At 37.9% G+C, this 21,016-nt stretch overlaps 1 protein-coding gene across 1 annotated transcript in view; it reads right to left on the reverse strand.

The window, feature by feature from the left end:
- Positions 1-6,361: 6,361 nt before the first annotated feature.
- Positions 6,362-21,016, reverse strand: part of LOC146455869 (uncharacterized) — a 65,474-nt gene continuing 50,819 nt past the window's right edge. Inside the window, exons 6-14 of the mRNA XM_085093758.1 lie at positions 20,554-20,625; positions 18,733-18,804; positions 18,118-18,189; positions 17,260-17,334; positions 14,916-14,984; positions 14,600-14,796; positions 11,840-11,965; positions 9,125-10,717; positions 6,362-8,190 (exon numbers count right to left, since the gene is read on the reverse strand). Coding sequence (XP_084949884.1) covers positions 7,817-8,190; positions 9,125-10,717; positions 11,840-11,965; positions 14,600-14,796; positions 14,916-14,984; positions 17,260-17,330 — 2,430 coding nt within the window. The 5' untranslated portion in view covers positions 17,331-17,334; positions 18,118-18,189; positions 18,733-18,804; positions 20,554-20,625 and the 3' untranslated portion in view covers positions 6,362-7,816. The remainder of the gene's footprint in view (positions 8,191-9,124; positions 10,718-11,839; positions 11,966-14,599; positions 14,797-14,915; positions 14,985-17,259; positions 17,335-18,117; positions 18,190-18,732; positions 18,805-20,553; positions 20,626-21,016) is intronic.

A 21,016-nucleotide genomic window follows, 5' to 3' on the forward strand; every position in this document is an offset into this window, starting at 1 on the left:
CGAAGGAGACTAAGATTAAAGTCGCAGAGATGAAGAATTTTCCTCTTATGCAGTCTGCATCAAACAATAAATCGGTGAAATCAGCTTGCTTATCCTTAGTCAGTTAAATGTGATGACGGAGAAGTTGACTTCCCGAGTGCGTAGCTTTGTAACACACTGAAACTGCAGTGTGGTAACAGCAATTGCTATTTTGCATGTTACTGCTAATACCATTTGTTTTGTTTATCGTTTTCTATTTCTTGCGAACATGAAGATTAGTCTCAAAATGCGAGGAGGAATAATTCTTGTCTGCAGGTAAATATACTTACAGTTTAATGCAGTTTAGAGTGCTCAACAGGGTGCGCACGGCATAAATGGGATTGCTTACGTAACACAAAATGTGACTTAACAAACGTGATCGGGTGACAATAACTTATAATGTCTCCTGAATAGCATTTATTTAAAGAAATAAAAAACGCGCCGAGTGCATTGTTGAGTTATATAAGCAAGCGGGAATTTTTAAGGCACTTCTCGAGTGTTCTTAAAAATTCCCAAGTGCTTATATAACTCAACAATGCACGAGGAACAAGTTTTTTGTTTCTTTTATAAAATATAAACAATCGCAACTCCTCAGACAAGTGCGAATTTTAATGAATCAACATCAAGTTTCTCCTTACGCGAGATAACGCGTAATTTAATAGCGCTCGCTCTTGCCGATCACGACACGATCACGACAGGGCAGGCGACAGCGCAATCAAGTAAAAAGTAAAACTGTTTTAGTTTTTCGTCACGTCGTAAGCAAGTTCAAGAAGTTAACTCCAAGTCAAGTTTAAGTTTTAAGGTGTTGAGAGACAAGTTGAGGTTAATTAAAAGTCTGGAAACATCAGTACAACAGACTGTTCTTTGCGAATCGCTGGAATGACAGCGCATTCTGTCTCTGAATTTCTCAGATTTTTCACAGGCAAAAAATCTGACGTGTGCTCCGTGCATATGTTCAAATTATAATGCACGCACCATACGTATGCTTCAGCTTGACCCTGGCTATTTTATAAAAACAAACAGAATAGGGGGTATTGGGTAATGATGCCGTTTATAGCACAAAGAAAGCGTGTATTAACAGAGATGATTAATTAAGCAAAGGAAACGTCTAGGTCTTAAAGGTATGAGATATATGAAACATAACATTATAGACACAAAACAATAGTTGATGAACATTATAGTAAAAGAGTTCTTACCAGCGGTGTCAACTGTAGTGGCAACTATTTGCTGGCAAAGTATTTTCTATTTTCTTTGCTTTTTGCTGGGAAACATGCCAAGGCAAGTGCGGATACATCATAAATAATATAGAATAAAGTTCCTTTCCCAAACAATTATTTGATAACTGCCTTGTGTTTGATTTCTTATTATTAGCGAACATTTAAATATATGTAAGGAACGTCATTGGCGTCTTCGACCGCAGCTTTGACAAGAATCAAAGGTATATGAGTCTTTACATGCAAAACCGGCGTACATTAAACCTCATCTTTGACTCGCTTCAAAGGTGTTTCAAAGTTGTTATACTTTAAACCTCGCCTTTCAAAGGTATATGTAAAGCCGTCATATATTTCATCTTTGGTACGTGTCAAAGGTGGAGTCAAAGTTATTGGAGCGCCTTTGACATCGCCTTTGATTTGTATCAAATGTATAGCAAAGCCGTCGTACATTTGATCTCACCTTTGACGCGCGTCAAAGGTGTTTCAAAGTTGTTATACATTTAACCTCGCCTTTGAAATCTTTCAAAGGTAATGTAAAGCCGTTAAATATTTGATCCACCTTTGACGCGCGTCAAAGGTGGAGTCAAATTTGTACTAAATTTGACGTCGCCTTTGATTCGAATCAAAGATATTTGTAAAGATATGACATATTTGATCCACCTTTGATGCGCGTCATAGGCGGAGTCAAAGTTGTACTACATTTGACATCACCTTTGATTCAAATCAAAGGTGCAGTAAAGCCTTCACATATTTGATTTCAATTTGACGCGCGTCAAAGGTAGGGTCAAAGTTGTTAATACATTTGAACTCACTTTTGATTCAAGTCAAAGGTATATGCAAAGGCGTCACATATTTGACGTATTTTTGATGCGCATCAAATGTGTTGTCAAAAATGTTATTATATTTGACCTCATCTTTGATACGAATCAAAAAAAGAGCAAATCCAAGTTTTCGTGCAGTGCATAAAACGTTGAATGTGGTGATTGCACGTCTGTAATTGTTTGCAGAGGACGACAAACAAATGTACCGAAGTTTATAACGCACGTGCTGAGCCAGTGTTTCACTTATTAAAACTATTATTTTCTGAATTTCTTTGTTGCGGTCGTCGTCGTCTTTGCAGGTCTTACCAACAACGTGAACCGGCATGACCTGAAAGTATTAGTTTATTTCATTTGTGCTAGCTCACGGCTATTTTAGCTTGCAAGTTAACTTCTACAGAAACGGCGGACTCAATTGGGGGCTTCACACTAGAGCTTGTAAGTATAATCTAAGTGCACTTGAAACCTACTTTGAGTGTGAAGGGGTAAGACCTACCAACTTCAACTTTACTTAGTGACCATGGAAACGTTCGTAGTTCAAAGAAGCCGAAGTACGCCGCCAAGTATGGCCAACACCACACTTGAGCACGTACTTGACCAATAGGAAAAGAGAAACCAACTGAAAGCCACGTGCTGCGGTGCCAGGACAGATAAACATTTTGCCGTGAACTAAAATTAACAAAAAAAAAATAACAATAAAAATGGATGGCTGGTGATAGGCCTCGCAGTTTGAGGACTCCATGGAACAGTCTTTTATGTAAGTAAACAAAAAAGAAGGAAAAGCCGGTTTTCTCTTGGTTAAACTTACGGTCTTATTTTAATTTCATCTTTACAGACAGCTTGAACCATCGATTTTCATTTCAGAAGATGTCGCCTGTTCTTTTGTTTTGTCGCCAAATACTAGTAAACAATGAAGTACCTATGCATTTCCTGTAATGTTAAAACTCTCTGAGTTAAAATTAAAGACAAAATAAAGAGTAAACAACATAAAACGTTTTTCCGTTGCAAAGGCTCCATGATTTTCCGGCGAGGAATTGCATTTCTGATTTTACCGCGAACGATGATTGACAGCTTGTGCTTCAAGTGTATACTCTGTCACCAGGTGTGAAGCCAAGTTTTCTAAAGTGCGACTTGAGATTTTCAAGTGCACTTGAATCAAGTGCTTACTTCAAACTAACTTAGCTTGTAGTGTGAAGCCAACAAATAATCCAGCAGCCCAAGAAATTCCGTGCTCTGAACCTTCTTAAACGAACAACACGTGCGAGCTATCGTAACTATCGCGACGGCGATAAAAGTTTTAATTAGTAAAACACTGGCTCAGCACGTGCGTTATAAACTTCGGTACATTTGTTTGTCGTCCTCTTCAAACAATTACGGACGTGCATCACCACATTCAACGTTTTATGGAGAACGATGATGATTTATTTTCCTTACTCTTTCTGAACTTTAAAGTCGCCCCTACGACGTTAGCTCCTGGATAGTTCGGCCACATTACTCAAACTAAATGAGTAGAAATTATATCGCAAATTTATTCAGAAAACGCGAGTGTAATTTTTAAATTCCGTTTTCGTTGACGACGTCGTCGTAATCACAGTTAAAGAAACTGGTATTTCCAAATTTTCCGGGTAAAAGGACAACCTCCAGAGGTAGTACAAAAGTTAATTTTGACGGTCTTGACAAAAAGGACACGAGGGGACCCCGGGAACAAATCTGTTTGCCTGTGGACAACTGGCCGCTGTTTCCTCCGTGCCAAGGAACTTTTGTTACCCAGCGTGCTGTCCGAGCGTTCAATGTGTCCATGGCGTTCTGGCCGCGGGTCTTTCGAAATTTCAGAAGCGAGCCGACTTGAAAGAAAAACTTTTTAGCAAACGTGATACGACTTCAATCGAGTCGGAAATGCGATGGAAGGAAAGCTATTTATCTCTACTTTGATCCTATGAAGGAATTGGGACACCAGGGATGATTTCAACGGATTTATTCCGTTTCGTGTTTCGGAGATGGCTGAAATACTGTTTTGCCTTTCGTTACACTTAACAGTAGAAACACGAATGACGCTAACTCGCCGAAATCGCTCCGAATCGGCTTGAAAAGCTGGCAAATGACAAAGAATACAAGAAGAAACAGGGTAAGTTGACTTTATTGACAAAACACCGTTATTTTCTACCATTTTACACAAATCCGTTGTATTCCGATAGAAATCCTTATTATTCAACGGTTCTCTGATAGTGAGCTTGGGCTGCCTGTGCCTCATTTAAAAGCACTGCCCGCGTCGGACGGCCGCGGTTGTCAAGGTTTTTCGCTCTGCTTCTTTTCAACGCTGTGAGGTGTTATTAACTAAGTGAAGCTAAGTGGCTGTGTGGAAAGCTCCAGAATGTTGGGGAAAGGTATCTAGTGGTTTTCGTTTGTTTTAGGTTGGAGAAATAAGCCATTCTCGAGAACTCTGGAGCGGCTGGAGCGGTGATCGAACAACAAATTCGATAGTATTGTCATTTAGTCGACAGTGAAGTGTCACTTGCTAATGACGTAGGATAACCAGTTTTGACTGCCGCTCGTACTGCGGGCTCAAGCTCCGTATGGCAGGAGATAAGTACATGAAAGTTTCTCAACATACAAGAAATGAGCGAAATCTATTTTTTCAGAACGAACGGCCGGAACGTTTTAACGGAAACTTTCTTTTAGCTTTCTTTCTTTCCTCCATATTGCCAAAGTTGCGCGATCACAAGGGCAGTTTGCGAAAACTTTAATTTTCACCGGTGCTTTCAAAGTTTTTATTTTTAAATCCTCAGTTATGGAAGGACTGATTGCGATTTCGGTTTTATAACATAGAATTAAGGCAAAAGTTTTTTAAAGCCATCGAGATACTTCGTAAAACAGTTAGGCCCGGAGTAAAAATAATCGCCCGAAAGCAAAGCAAACAAACAAATTATTTAACTGTTTCGTAACGTATAAAATTAACAAAACTGATGAGAAAAGTTGATAGTTATACACTTATAATAACGAGAAAATGAAAGTTTAATTCAGGAGCAAACTAATAAAACAAACGATTAAACCAAATGTTAGGCATCAATTAATTGATTCACCTGCGCTGTGAAGCTTTCTACAACTTGAAAATCACACGGACACAGATCGATAAAAATAGTACGCGGTGGATCCAAAGAAGGAACTTCCAGAGTAATTTCTTCCACTGAATTTGACCTTCTTCTTCCTCCCATCAAAAGGACATTGTAACGTTCGGTTATCGCTCGTTGGAAGAAGAAGTAGCGAGACTGGGTGAAAGCCCTGGGTCGATATGAGTGATTTAAGTTTTTCAACCAAACAAATCCAATCCAAGTTCTTAGCTTTTGACACAAATAACCTTTTGCTGTTTCTTTTAAGGTGACTCCATACAGTCATTTGGCGCGCGGCGACTGGGTACTGAAATGGCACGAGCGCGCGCAGTTTTCTAACTGGTACGCGAATTTTCGTTATGCTGTCGCGCGAAAAAAGGCCAGTTTAAGCCTGAAAAGTAAGGCTATTTAAACGAGTTTTCTACGGTGAATTATTTCTGAAAATTTGCTCAATGTCAGGATTTGTAGTCCAAAAAATCTAAGGGTGAATTATACATGCACAACTGCAGTAAATTGCAAAAAAGAAGATTGCAGAAATTGGCCAAACGTATAGGCAGACTTTATTTTGACTTAACGAGGAGATGCTTTGGAGTTTCTCTCTTCTTTATACAAAAAATAGCGAAATTTTACCGCGCGAAATCCGGACAAACCCGCTTTGAAACTAGCTAGGGGTGAAGGAATTAACAGATATATCATCCGCTGGTTTCCATGAAAACGGGGTTTACCAGTTGTAACGGTGTTTTCAGCAAAGCATAAGGACTGAGCTACTAGAAAGTATATTTTAACACAGATATTTTCCCCGAGTTGAAAGAATCGGAACATCAAGAAAAAATATATATATATATATATATATATATATATATATATATATATATATATATATATATATATATATATATATATATATATATCACTACCAGCGAAAACTGAAGAAATGGTATAGAGCCACCTTAAAACACGAAAATTCACCTTTAGGAATTTTTTTTTTATATCTGCAGCAAATAATTTCCATGTATTTTTGACACAAACAACCCAGCTTTGTTCGAACTCTTAAGAACCTGAAAGAAACTGGTTGTTGCTGGGCACAAAATGAAGAAATGGAGTGCTCAACCAACCAAGAGCGAGTATTTTCGCCTCTCGACTTATCAGGGCTGAGTAGTTTTGCCCTCGGTGAAAGGAAAATTAAGAAAAAATTACCGACTGGTCCAACTAATCAGCATTTATTCAGTAATTTTGCGTCTATGTTATTAACATTGTAATTGTTATTGTTGGTAAGCAGTTGGCTGCATAGGCACTAAAAAAAGATATAACTACACAAAGGATGAGGAATTTGTAAGGTAATATTGCGTTCATACGATAAGAAGACTTCTATAAATTCTATGACAAAAGTAATTGTGGAGCTCCACTTTTAGGCTTTTAGGTATTATATATATACATATTAGAAACAGTCTTTTGACCATCAGCATTTTACAATTGGAGTTACCCCGAATTTTCATCCCAGCTAAGAGAGGTCTATGTCCCATCGCATATTAACATATTTACAATTTGACCCTATCTAAACTTGGTGAGGGGGAGGTGGGCATTGTGCCCGCGGCGACTTTAAATCTGAATAACCTTATTTTTTTTAATTTGAGCAAACCTCAGATTTTATCTAGGAAAAAATTGATGTGGTCGGCTAGTGTTGATTGACTTTGGTGTTACCGATTTTTGATAAGCATTTTTTTCAGGAAAAAGAAGATCTTTTTTTTTAAATGATGAAAATCACATTTCTTCCGTAATTTTAATGTTTTTAGTGCATATCACTGTTCCTTTTTTGGTTTCGGTTACTTTTCGTTCAATGTTGGCACTTTCCTGAAGGTTTGGAAAAATCCAGAAATCTAAGATGGCGGACCAAGATGGCCTCCATTTGCCAATCATAACGCAATTGCCACATTATACGACGCCATCACTTGGAGACAAGGTAGACATTTTTGGACGTAGTATCTACGGTATTCTCTGAGTCTCACTGTCATAGCTTTTATACTTTCGAAGTTATGGAGGAGGCACAATCACAGAAATAATAATAATAATAATAATAATAATAATAATAATAATAATAATAATAATAATAATAATAATAATAATAATAATAATAGTGATACTACTACTACTACTACTACTACTACTAATAATAATAATAATAATAATAATAATAATAATAGTTCTACTCCAGGCTAAATGCAATTATATAAGAACCTGAGTGTCAAATACATTTCTTATAAAAATCTACCACCTTCTTGTTTTGAAAAGTTATTTTCATTCTACCTGAATTTTTTTCCTTTCTTAACTAATCCTGCAACAATGACTTGATTTGAAGCAACGGGACATTTTTGACTGATAAACTCTTAGAGCTGAAACGTAAACACCCTATACTGAAACCCATTTCAATCAACAAATCATTAGAATATCGGCGCAAACCTCTAGACAAATTAAAAAGATTAATTATATTCAAGGTTAAAACATTGTGGCTATTCACAGGTCAAACTCATACTTGCTATCAATATTGTCTAAGAACGGATAGTAAAGGTCTTCTATGTTTACAGCACTTGTTAGTGAGTGTTTCTTTTTGAATAATCTACCTTTCGGTTTAATGACCGTTTTAAAGTAAGTCAATTGGCGTTTAAAAGTTAGTTTCATATGTCACTCTTGTCTGTTCATGAACGGTGACTTTGACGCGTGTAGTAGCGTTTTCTTCAGTAGCATCTTCAAAGTCGGTTGCCACTCCGCCATGATCACTTTCTTCCATTTGGCTGATCTCATTCTCTTTAAGTTCAATGTCAGCTGCTCCACTGTCTTTGAATGCCCCGGAAAACGTCGGCTTACCAAATTTACCAGATGCCAATTGCTGCCTTAGAACATTTTTCCCAGTCATACCAAGCATTTCATTCTGCAAACTAGTAAGAGGCAGAATCAAAGCCAAGCAACAAGACAAGGACCATTGTCGATTGTGGCGCCACTTTTTGAGGAAACTGTAAATGTGGGTGATATACTGAACTAATGACAGAAAACAAAATAGTATGTTGTTAAAAGTCTGCAATCGGTAACCTACTCCGGTCGGCACCTTCTTATCATTGGGGAGATCTGTACTTAGCATCTAACCCCTCGGCTTTGAAAAATAAACTGCCTTCCAACGTTTTTTAGATGTCTACTATCTGCAAATAGTGTATAGTGTTGGTATAAAATTTGTTTTTTTGACAAATGGAAAATTAATGGAAATTAGCTAGTGCGGGGTGAGGAGAGGGACTGCTAACGACACAAGTAACTTACGTATAGCAGGGTTGCGTTTTGTATCTTTAATCTCATTTGATTTTATCTTTTAACCCCATGTAGCTTTTTTGCTGCCTTCTCTGGCAATGAGGGGCGGAGGAGAAGTGGAGAGAATCCTGAAGCTCTCCCAAACTTCCCAGCTATAAAAGTGATGGCGATGAGTCTTGGAGGATAGATAGTACGTTCAAATATGTTTCCTTTCAGGTGCACAACGAGAACTAGTGAAGTCCTTTGACGCTCGGAAAACGTCACATCGATGACATGATACTTGAAGATCAAAATAAGTTACACTGTAGACCAACTGACTGATATTTTGGCCAGTGGTATACCCGGCGAGGCGTAAATATGTCTTTTGTGTTTACTAAAATAGGAGAGGAGTAGAGAGGCATCACAGAAGGGCGCTAATCACATAATCAGACCTCCAAACGGGAAGCTTAATAGCGCTTTCGAGGCATGTTCACTTTTAATAGCCACTTATTTTAATAGGGGCCATCGAGTAATAGTAATCGCTCTAGTAATAACATGTTTTCCCCTTTTCTGCACTCAAGTGACACCGGTTACTTCCTGAGATTTCCTGGTGCCCTTACTACCTGTACGTTAGATTTTTATTTATAGAAAAGAAAAAAAAAAGAAAAAATGTTAAAAATGTCATTTGGCTCACCTACGAGAAAACCAATGACTAAAGAGTTGGCTCCAAACACCAGCGCCTCAAAGACGATGTTGTCCTCATATTGGTCAATTGGAGAAGGCTTAATTTCTTTTGGAATTCTGCTGACAGCTCCTAATACCAGGTTAACGAAGGTGACGGTCAGAGATGACAGCATTAGTTTGTTTTCGAAAGGATCCACCATTGGTTTCTTATAAGCGAAGAACACTGTGTAGATACCTGATGTGATACAGGCTAGGCCAATGTAAGATCTGCTCTCGCTTTCCACGAGGATCAACCCAGATGTTAACACCACTTTTCGAAATGTTTCTATCAGTTCCCAATACCACGAACGATCATTGTAATTCTCATAAATAAATCTCAGTCCAGCGAAAATCTCCGAGTTGTGAGCGTTCTTGTCGGAATCTTTTTCAACTCTGGGATGCGCTCTTCGTTGCTTATAAATGAACACCAGCGATGCAGTCGGCAGTAAGATGACATAAAACATTGCACAGTATGCAACGATGACTTTTTGGTTAAATCCATTCGCACATTCAATGCTGTAATCAGCTCTAAGGAACTTACGGCAATTCTGTTCCGCTTGGTCATAACAAATGCTGCGGCAAGCAAAGGGAAGAACGCTAACTGTCTTTGAGCATGTGGTCAGGTATGTAACGAAGAGGAAGAAAAATAGGTTTCGGTAAATCAACTCTTTCGCGTGCGAGGTTTTCTTCAATTTCTTTTCTTGGCTCCAAGGTTTCCGTGATAAAATGAACTTGCTAAGGCCGTAACAAGCAAACGCCACGATTGTAGCAAAAGCATTTACTGCAATGGTGACATATAAGCTTGCAAATGCATTATATGTATCGCGCTTCAACTCTGGAAAGACGCATTGCACCGGAGCGATCTGAAGAAGGTTCAGCTGTAGCACCTCAGAGTACTTTCCAACATAAGCAAGAGAGTCCGGCCATTTAATGTATGAGAAGGCTTCTAGAATTCCAGAGGTTACTTGATAGAAGCCAATCACAATTTTTAACCTCCCAAGAATGATATCCACTGAGGAACGCTCTTTAATGTCTTTGTTTTTCTTTCTGCTTGTCCAAACCACCACAAGAACGACTATTAGAATTACTACTGTTATGAGAGAGAGCTGTACGGCCGTCCATGTCTTGGTTGGACACTCCTCGCATCTTTTCAGCCATTTGTAATGTCTAGCACTGCATACTTCACATAATGGACCTTCATAACCATCGGCACAAGTTGAATCTAAACCTCCCAGACACGACTCGTGTCTGGGACATTTATACAGTCGGGGAAGTTTGTGTCGGTAGTATATAGGGACATAATCAGGCGACGAATTATTCATGCGTAGTTTCGGACTGAACGAAGAATTACCAAGGATTCTGGTGAAATTCTTATAAAGTTCTTTGTGTCTTGGACTTTCCTCTGGCCAGTTCCACCAATAACCTTCTTTCAAAGTAGCATAGTCATTCTTACATTCCAGTCCATCTTTGGGACACTGTATGCATTCTTCGAAGAGATGAGAACGGTGAAATCCATCTAAACATTTACAGGCACGAAATTCGGCAAACGTACTAGTATTTGTACCTGCACAATCAAAAAAGAACATTTGCCAAGATTAAACACTTGTCCAGCTAGAAAAATCTCTTTCATAGTAAAATTTTAACTATCGTTTGTCCCACAGTCGATCTTCACACGTTCTATTCGTCTAAATTAGACGGATAGAACATGTTGGTCGGTCAAAACTGAGTCGAACGAGCTCAATTTATCATGAGTCAAATACAGAACTTATCATGAGCTAAGTAAAGTTAGTTTAGTTCGTTTCATGTGAAGTTCGACTTTTGACGCAGGCCTTAGATTTAGATGCGTAGAGAGAATTGATCGTCGTCTGAAGGACTTCTGAAGAAGGGGACAAAAGAGACAAGGGATGAAACTGACCACGCCGCTGACTCAGTCGACGTGGGGTGAGACAAACAGAAGTCTAGTTCCGTATTTTCGGAATTCCGAGCCTTTAATTAAATTTTAGTTGAAAACAACAACTCGAGTCTTGCTTAAACATTTACCAAAAAAACATTTTGTAGCATCCTTGAGAATACTGGACTGCTGTCAAACTGTGTTACACTGAAAAATCAGTTGAATTCCAGTGGCGCAACGAAACCGTTGAGGTACATTTTCGTTCAAAGAGCACAAAACCTAGCTGCACAAATTGTAAATTATACCAGGGACCGGTAAACAACTTCAATAAGCTGTAGCTCTTAACCGATGACTAAAGCTGCTTTGCCAACAGACGTGGTTCAAAACTTAATCAGGAAATGGTTTGTTTGTGAACTTCAAAGGAAATTTGCTTTAATTTAAACAGGTATTTCCATGATTTGTCCACTGAAGCAAAAGTGAGACGGAAAATAAAGGTAAAAGATTGCATTGGGAAATCGTAGGGAGGTGTTAAACTCTTTGTATGGAAGCTGAATTTTCGTTATTTGCAGATGCTTGTGATGCGATAATCCACCCCAAGTATTGACATATCGACGTAACCTATTACTTTCTAATTTTTTTTCTGTGCTTTATTTCTTCTGTTGTTGTTGTTGAGAATTCAATAAGGTATAAGGCACGATGACAGAATCTAAAAGGGGGACTGATTTGTTGAACGGTTTTGATTTGATTGTCTGTGAACTTCTTGATACCACGTGCATGTCGTTTGATATCATTTACCTTGTGGACAAGCTATGCAGTCCCCTGCGCTAGTTCCAGGCGCTTTGTCATAGGGAACGAAAGTTCCAGTAGGGCACATTTTGCAGCTATCGTTTACATAAGCTGCAGTGTCCGAGTAGAAACCGCCTATAAGAGATAATGATAAAAATATTGCCGAATCTTGTCATTAGCGAGAGTGTTACAAGTTAGAGTTTGTAACACAGTTCAATAACACACTTCCAATCCTTCAATGGTATGTTACAGCATTCAAATGAAATAAAATAAACCATCGAATTAAAAATCCTTATTACACTACATGCCAGCGAGTAACAGATTATATTTATTACATATTATGTGTGGATATCAGTGTGATAAAGCCGTGTGTTACGCCACAAAATGTAATAACTGACACAAAATGTAATAGTAACGCAAAATGTAATAGTAACGCAAAATGTAATAACTTTTGACGCAAAATGTAATAACTTTGTTGACGCAAAATGTTATAACTTTTGACGCAAAATGTAATAACGCAAAATGTAACAGTATTTTCAGTCGGTCTTTACAGTATGTTGGGAGGGGAGGAACACAGCATCTGCGATGCTGCATTTTACCCGGGGGTTGACTTTGATTGTTGTCTGCAGATATTTGATTTCTGCTGATTCAAATTGCATCAAAAAAGAAGTACGCGATGATTGACCATTTTAAAAGTCATTTCCTACGCTAAATAAAGCCGCGGTAAATTTTACCGTTGTAACATGCGGTTACACGTGAATTGTTTATTATGGTAAATTAGTCGCTCTTACGGCTTCATTTGAGCTACAATAGCTGTAGGGGAAATAATCGCTGGCGATATGGCAAGATTTAATGTTATCAAGGACGGCGGATCATTTTCCAAGTTGTGGTGGTGGCGGGGGGGGGGGAGGGGGGGGGGGAGGGGAGTAACTAGTAACATGAAATGGGAAGGTTGAAGAAATTCTTCTTCTCTTCCCTGTAACTTCCATCTTAACGTGAAATCTGATATATCGACAATAGCGCGAAGCAGAAGAGACTTGTTTAAATTAACATTTTTTTTGCGGCTTCGTGTTGGTTTCAAATGAAATATCGTGATTGGCTCTCTTGCCTTGGGTATCGAAAAACCCTATTTATTTACCAAGTTAAATGTTATGGGGGCTTTTTTTATTCTTTTTGACATATCAATGCATATTCTCCATGGTAAGTTTATCTCGGGAAAGTACGGTGACATGCACCACACCAAATTTCTCACGGGAAAAGGATCATTTACCACGGTACTCAGTACCGTGAAAGGCGTAGAATGGGGCAAAAAATGAAGCCGTAAGAGCGACTAATTTACCATAATAAACAATTCACGTGTAACCGCATGTTACAACGGTAAAATTTACTGCGGCTTTATTTAGCGTGGGAAATGACTTTTAAAATGGTCAATCATCGCGTACTTCTTTTTGAATCAGCAGAAATCAAATATCTGCAGACAAATAATCAAAGTCAACCTCCGGGTAAAATGCAGCATCGCAGATGCTGTGTTCCTCCCCTCCCAACATACTGTAAAGACCGACTGAAATACTGTCACATTTTGCGTTACTTTCTGGTATTACATTTTGCGTCAAAAGTTGTTACATTTTGCGTTAACAAAGTTATTACATTTTGCGTCAAAAGTTATTACATTTTGCGTTACTATTACATTTTGCGTTACTGTTACATTTTGTGTCAGTTGTTACATTTTGTGGCGTAACAGCCGTGACTAAAAATGATACCCGTGAAGTGATATGATATCATTTTACTGCAGTGGAACAGCGTCGATTTTATAATCTTAAAATACTCATTTATTAACTTCGCTGCGCAGTATTTTAATCTTTATTATGCAGCTTAATACTTTTGATTTTGTTTAGTTTTACACTCAGGCTATTCTATCCGCATTACGCTTGAGAGCAGAGGGTTTCTCGTCAGTGACTTCTTTATATTTGAAAGGCCGTTCTACGTTATCTAATGCAATTTTGATACAAGTTGAACGGTAATTACGATCGAGGGCACGAGCCTATTGGTGATTTTCTAGTAAGAAAGGGACACTTTTCGTGTTTCAGTTACTTATGTTACGCTAAATACTTTAACCGCATTGTAAGTCGATCGAAATGGACACAATTTATTCGCAGGATGGTGTTATAGAGTCTACTACTTGAAATATTACATCAAATACAATACGGCATTTTATTGCTGTTGAGTTGTCATTTTTGAGAGCCTGCTACCTTCGGGTGGGCCGTTACTTTTGGGAGAAACATTACTTACGGAGTTCAATACGAAGGCAAAAAATGAACGTTACCTTCGGGGCGTGTGTTTGTGTGTGTGTGAGAGGGGGGGGGGGGGGCTTACTTTCTGAATTATACGGTATATAAGCGTTTTCCTACATCTGAGTTCCGATTTTTAGCGCAAAAGATTTAGCTGATTTGTTTGAACTTTGGCACAATAATTTTTTTTATTTCTTTTATTTTATTTATCTCTTTCTTTTATTCTCTATGCAAAACTAACACTAACAAAGAATTGAGCCTCATTTTAGGGAAAATTTGGTTAATTGTGAGATCCGACGACACAACCTTTTTTTGGTTAACTTCAAATAAGCCTCAGTGTCTTCAAATTAAAACTATATATGTAAATATGTTATATTTTTATTGCGCGTTTTATGTCTACAATCCGCCGGCCACAAATTTAAATTACTTTAAATTGTGACGTTTGAAGTCACATGCACACTAAGCTTAAGAAGTAACTTACCAGCTGGACATTCTTGGCACTTAAGGTCAGCAGAATCTCTGACCGATTTATTCACAAATGTCCCCAACGGACACGGAAGCAAATGGTCTTGATTGGAAGAATAAGCGCGGGCAAACCCAGATCGAAGAAAAGCCTTACGCAAGACTGGGCTTTCATTCGAAATGTCGATGTACTCAGAATCATCCAGGCCTAATCCGCTAGAGACACAAAATTAATATGGAAGTGATGAAAGTAAAACACAATCATTATTAGTCGCTGAAAATCTTGACTATGGTTTCCCGACATTGTTTTAGTTGTAAATACGTGAAGTACTTACAGGTGGACCGTGCAAGTATGATTCCCATCTTCAAGTCTCATGATTCCGATCTTTTCTTCATCCAAAGTTCTAGGTAAATCAAACAATTTTAATGTGACTATTTCTTGCACTTCCTGGCTATTAGTACAAGGTTACACTTTTTCTTTTCCCAAATTTGCTTTTTCAAATTTAATTTATTAAAAGAACAGTGAAGACGTAACTTTTCTTCAAATTGAGATATCCGAGGATTTCAAAAGCGTCTTTTAGTTAAAACAAGCAAAACGTGCGCACTCATTTTATTGTGTAACGAATGTCATTATAAAAAAAAAAAAAAACAAGCACGGACAGGGGCAGCAAGTAGCGGAAAAATATAAAAGATTAAGCAACATCACAATCTGCCAACTTATTTGTCTAGAAAAAGACAAACAAAGGAGCGAAAAAAAAGCATGCTTTAAACCATTCATAACTTTAACTTCAAGAAAACAAGCGAATCCCGTATTATCTAACTTTTGAAAAACACATTTTAGGTACTGGTCGTCTGTTTGCCAATTTGGTGCCGTCATTAAACGTTATTTTTAACCGTGTCGCTGTTATAGCCTTTTGGAACTGTACATAATCAAACAACATGTAATAAAATGAATAGAAAGAAACTACCAAATATAAAAATAACGAGCCTCTCATATAGCAAAATAGACCTTACTGGTTGTATTGTGAATGAACCTTATTAAGCCCAGGACGCCTTTTACGGCTACTTTTTGTGAGAAAATGTTTAGATTTCCCTTATAGCTGCATTAATAACCCAAGTTATGTCGGAATATTATGTGGGTTGATTAATGAATCAATTTAGCTGGTAATCCATACTTTTAGAGAAAACGAGAAATTCAAGCTAAAGGGCCCAAGATGGCCACTACGGAAAACAAATGAGGTAATTTTCACGTGATATGAAGTTATCATCTCACTTTGAAGAATTTAAAGGAAAACGTTTTGGACGCTCTATATGCTCTCTAAGGCTCCTTCTATAAGCCTTGATGCTCTTCAAGTGAAGAGGTTGAGGGGTAGGGGCAGCAGGCCCAGAATGTCTTAGTTAATAATCTAAATTGATACGGATTTTGTTGATTTTGTGGTAAGTACTCTCATTCATAAGGTAACGAGAATAAAACAAAATAAATCATGTATTTAAAACGGGAAAGAAAAGTGGAAGAAAAAATACAAAGATATTTGGTGGGAGGGGGCTACTGAAAAGAAATACATATAGGTAGGTAGGTAGGTAGGTAGGTAGGTAGGTATGTAGGTAGGTGGGTAGGTAAGTAGGTGGGTAGGCTGGTAGGGAGGTAGGTGGATAGGTAGGTAGGTGGGTAGGCTGGTAGGTAGGTAGATAGGTAGGTAGGTAGGTAGGTAGGAGGGAAGTTAGGTAGGTAGGAAAGTAGGGGGTAGGTAGGTAAGTAGGGGGTAGGTGGGTAGGTAGGTAGGTAGGTAGGTAGATAGGTGGGTGGGTATGTAGGAAGGTAGGTAGATAGGTAGGTAGGTAGGTAGGTGGGTGGGCAGGCTGGTAGGTAGTTTAGTAGGAAGTTAGGTAGGTGGGTAGGTAAGTAGGTAGGTGGGTAAGTAGGTAGGTAGGTAGGTAGGTAGGTAAGTAGGTAGGTGGGAGGGTAGGTAGGTAGGTAGGTAGGACGTTAGGTAGGTAGGTAGGTAGGTAGGTAGGTAGGTCGATAGGTGGGTAGATGAAAGGATCTTACTTAGCAAGTGGATTGACAAACAGACGCTAATTTTTAAGGGGAATCATAGGTGATTTTTGTTCTCTTGTTTAGCTACGACCAACATTTTTAAGTTTGCAGAAGAAATATATTTAGCCTTGGAGCAATGTGTTTTTGACAACAGGAAAATAAAGTTTGTTAGTTAAAAGAATCATGTTATTGAAAGACATGAAATTTTTACTAATTGCTAAAAGATCAAAGAATTGGTTAAATCAATAGCAGTTTATCTTTGTTGGAGATAGCCGGAAAGTATTTGCCTATGTTTTAATTTTGAAATGTCCTGCCTTTGAATGTAAATTTTGGTAAACATGCTAATAATGCTTTTTTAAGCGAGAAGCCTTCCGGCTCACGACCTAACTTCTACTTTGGCGTTCAGGGTTCGAAGAAGAGTTAGGGCTTCAGAGCTCCGGGTAGAAATTTCGAGAGCTTCAGAGCTCCAAGACAAATATTCCGGGCTCCGGGACCCCATGACTTTCCTCCATTGTTCCATCTAGCCATACTTAGCAATTTTGTCTGGGTATCAAATAGGTTCGGAATTCACGTCAAACTTTTTCAGACTCCTGCAGGGTTCCAATCATCTCCTTTTGGGACACTTGATCATCGATACTTACATACTAATTGTGAAGTTGTCAACCTTGTCGAACGACTGAACGCTGACTTTCTTTAATTTTGTCCGTATCATGTATCTAAGGAAACAAAAACTGGTTAAAGATCATTTTAATAACAATGAAATAGAAATTTACACGTAAAATAAGAAATAACAGGGAATTTCAGTTGCATCTCCAGTTCCGCGGTTATTTAAACTCACACTCGCATCTTCTTTAGACACGCTATTTCGGTGATTCGCCTCAGTAACATTTCTCGACAGAAACCTCACGACATGCAACAAATAAAACATCTAGGATATTGCTTTAGAAAGAAACTTGGTGACTCAAAAGTTTGCCAAATTGTATTTTGTCAAATCACCATTATTTTTTAATGAGACTGTAGCATCATTAACCAAATTTACAGAATAAATACTTTAATTGCCGGATTGATGTCATCTGAAGCCATCTTTCGATATTGAGGAACTCAAAGGAAATAGTTCTGTATTCAGTAGATGTGTTTGGCGCGGACATACTGAAGCTGAAAAGTTAAAAGACCCCCCCCCCCCCCCCCCCCCCCCCCCCCGCCCCCCATGCATCACTTATCCCGTAAGCGAGGACCTGGTCAGTTAAGGTAAGTGCAGTGCGTAAATGAACAAAATAAGATAATAAACGCCCACCATTTACTGAGATCAGTCAAACACGATGGTTTTATAAAAGCTAGATCTTTACAACACGTCATGAAAATAACTTGGTGGGCAGTTCATTGTTGAAATATAAGGAAATCGCCAATTATCTTTTCTTTTCACAATATATAACGATCTTTTAATTTTTAATGAACAAACAATTGAAATTTGTTAATTAACCAGTTGACTTTATGCTTACACTGATAAATTTCCGTATGGAACGGTGAAGGCCTGTGATCCAATAGTCTTGATAGGGTTATCTGAAAGCAGTCTAGTAAAAATAGATATAAAAATATATATGCAATACACCTGCTCCGCTTTTACTTTCCAGTTTTTAGTGTTACGATTCCCTGTTGTTGAGGATAATAATTACGGAGAGAAATGACGAGCACTATAGTTTATATACATCCCTTAGTTTGGAAGTTTACACCAGTGTTACTCCATCTATTAATGATATAGTTTGCTATATATTGGTTTCCTAATGTCCCTGTTGTTACAGCAACCAACTTGTTGTGCGGAAAGTCTCCCGAACTCAACTCCTGTAAGGTATTCAGATTTTACGTTACATTCAGTTGGTCTAAGTTCAATTATTGTCCTCCGTTTTAGCGTATATAGCTAAATGTAGTTCAAAATTATTGATGATACGTAATCATTAGCTATCCATATCCCCCTATTTACGACTCTGTCACCTTTATTGTTCATTTAGATAGTCACTGGTGACTTGTTAAACCGTTTATATGCAGCACGACTGTAAGCAAAATATGTAAATATTTAAAAGGACCAACCGAATATTCCTTCAGTAGGTTATACGTACATTCTTTCGAGTCTCTTTAGATTCTTGAAAACCTGCTCAGGAATTTCTTGGAGGTCGTTGTTAGCAAGCGATCTAAAAGAAGGTTAAAATTTGGCGTAAACCAGAGACACATACTGGATTTTATGCGCCCCTTATAGTTATAGGTGAAAATCGCCGTCATACAGGCGATTTTTAAAGAGTCGCCAGCAAACACCTAGTAAAATTTCTCTACGATTTAAACCAATATCCGAAATTTGATTTCACTGCCGTTTGTAGCAAACTAAGCTCGCCACAAGTTTTATTTTAATATGAAAAATGATATATATCAAGATCTGCTTAATTATTCATTTTAAGGACCTTTATAGCAGTTAGAAGTTAATTTTTAGTTCATTATTAATTCTATAATATATATATATATATATATATATATATATATATATATATATATATATATATATATATATTTAGTCAAGCCTAAAAGCGGAGCTCAACAATTCCTTTTTAAATTGCATTTATAGAAGGCCTGGGACCAATAACATCTCTTTCTCTGTCTGTTTTTGATGATCGAGAAAAACCGGTTTGCGAAAAGTCTGCGCGCGCTACTTGCACCGTCACTCTTTAGTCTTACGTAGGCCTCAGAAAAAGAGGCTAGACTAACTATAAAACAGACTTCAAATATATCATTAGCGTAACAAATGGAAAAAATGTAATATTTGGAAGCAAGCATGACAGAAATAAACTAAACAACGGTCTTTGGAAAATTCGCACAAACAAGCGAGTAAATGTTTTGCTTTTGATGAAAATGAAATCACACTGTAATTTTACATCCGCTTTTAAAGAATGTTCTGTGCAAAGACTTTCAGTGAAAAATATTCACACGTCTTACTCTTTGCCCTTATATTCTATTGTTTTAAAGTATTCCTGTTTGTTTTCCGTCACGATTGTCACAAATAAATGCTTAAATTAGAAATCACAATATGCGAGACAAACGTGTCAGTCGTGTATAGCAACGAAACAGTGTTGCGAGACTATTTTAGCTAAAAATCAAATTTTGTTAAATGAAGCAAAATGGGACGAGATAAGATAATAAATTCCAAGGGAAATATTGACCATGGACCGATAAAAGGAGCTCAAAAGGCTGCTCTGAAATTAGCAGTATTGAGTTAAACGTCGTGTCAACCCTGCAAGAAACACAATATCTTGCAAAACAGCAAACCAGCCAAGTTTTTTGTCAACAAAATCACATGAGTAAGCGCCTCTTTGGACACTAACCATCCCGTTCGTTTTACCACGTTAAGTGTTCGAAAAGTTTCACTTCAAGAAGAAAAATTCAACGTTTCGTCGCGCCAGATCGGAGTAAAATGATTTCACTTCAAGATTCGGCTGGAATTAGCTATAAGGCTGTTTACGATGTGCCGCCTATTAAAGAGTTGATTTGTTTCTCCCACCACTAGTCGGCTTGCTCTTTCTCCCGCTGTTGGTAACATAAATTGACTTGTATTTTGTTGTCTTCAACATTTGTTTTTGTTTTTCTTTAAACGCAGTTGGCGATACAACTTCCCACCAAACAAACGCGTACAGCAGCACAGCCTCGCATACTTGACTGTGCCATTCGCATTGGTTTTGCTATGGTGCTACGTACGGATGGTCGGACGGAAATTTCTGGCATCGATGTACAATAGCAAGAGTTTGTAGGTCAGATCTTCACTTAGAAGAACGATACGTGTTCGTATGAAATACACATTAAAGTACTTATAGAAGCCATTAATTAAAAAGAGGTGGTTCTACATGTGAATCTCTGACCAGGAATGCTATTTTCGTCTTATTACATTTACTACTTACAAAGTTTTAAGACTCTTCAGGTTCTTAAAAGTTTGTGCATCGATCTTCTGGAGCTGATTGTCATTAAGGAATCTGTAATTGAGAGGTTTAAATCAGTACATGTGTATTTTATTTAACTCTATCAAGACTGGGTTGTGGGGAAGGGGCATTCTGCCCGCGGCGAGTTGAACCTGAATACTTTTTTTAATACCTGAGCAAACGGTCTAAAACTTCAGGACTTTTTAGGAAATTCATCCGGCAACTGTTTACTGACTTTGATGTTTCCATGGCAACCAACTTTTGACAGCCCGTTTTTTTCCAGAAAATGGAAAATCGCTATATAAAATGAAGAAAAGTCACTTTTCTTTCTGTAACTTTTATGTTTTTAGCTCATATTCTTGTTGATAAATTTTCGCTTAATGTTCGCGCTTTCCTGAAGTTTTGGAGAAATCCAGAAATTCAATGGCTATTTGAAAATCATGAT

This window comes from Pavona decussata, unplaced genomic scaffold, assembly GCF_977016875.1.
Source record: "Pavona decussata unplaced genomic scaffold, jaPavDecu1.1 SCAFFOLD_268, whole genome shotgun sequence".
Classification (NCBI taxonomy): Eukaryota; Metazoa; Cnidaria; class Anthozoa; order Scleractinia; family Agariciidae; genus Pavona; species Pavona decussata.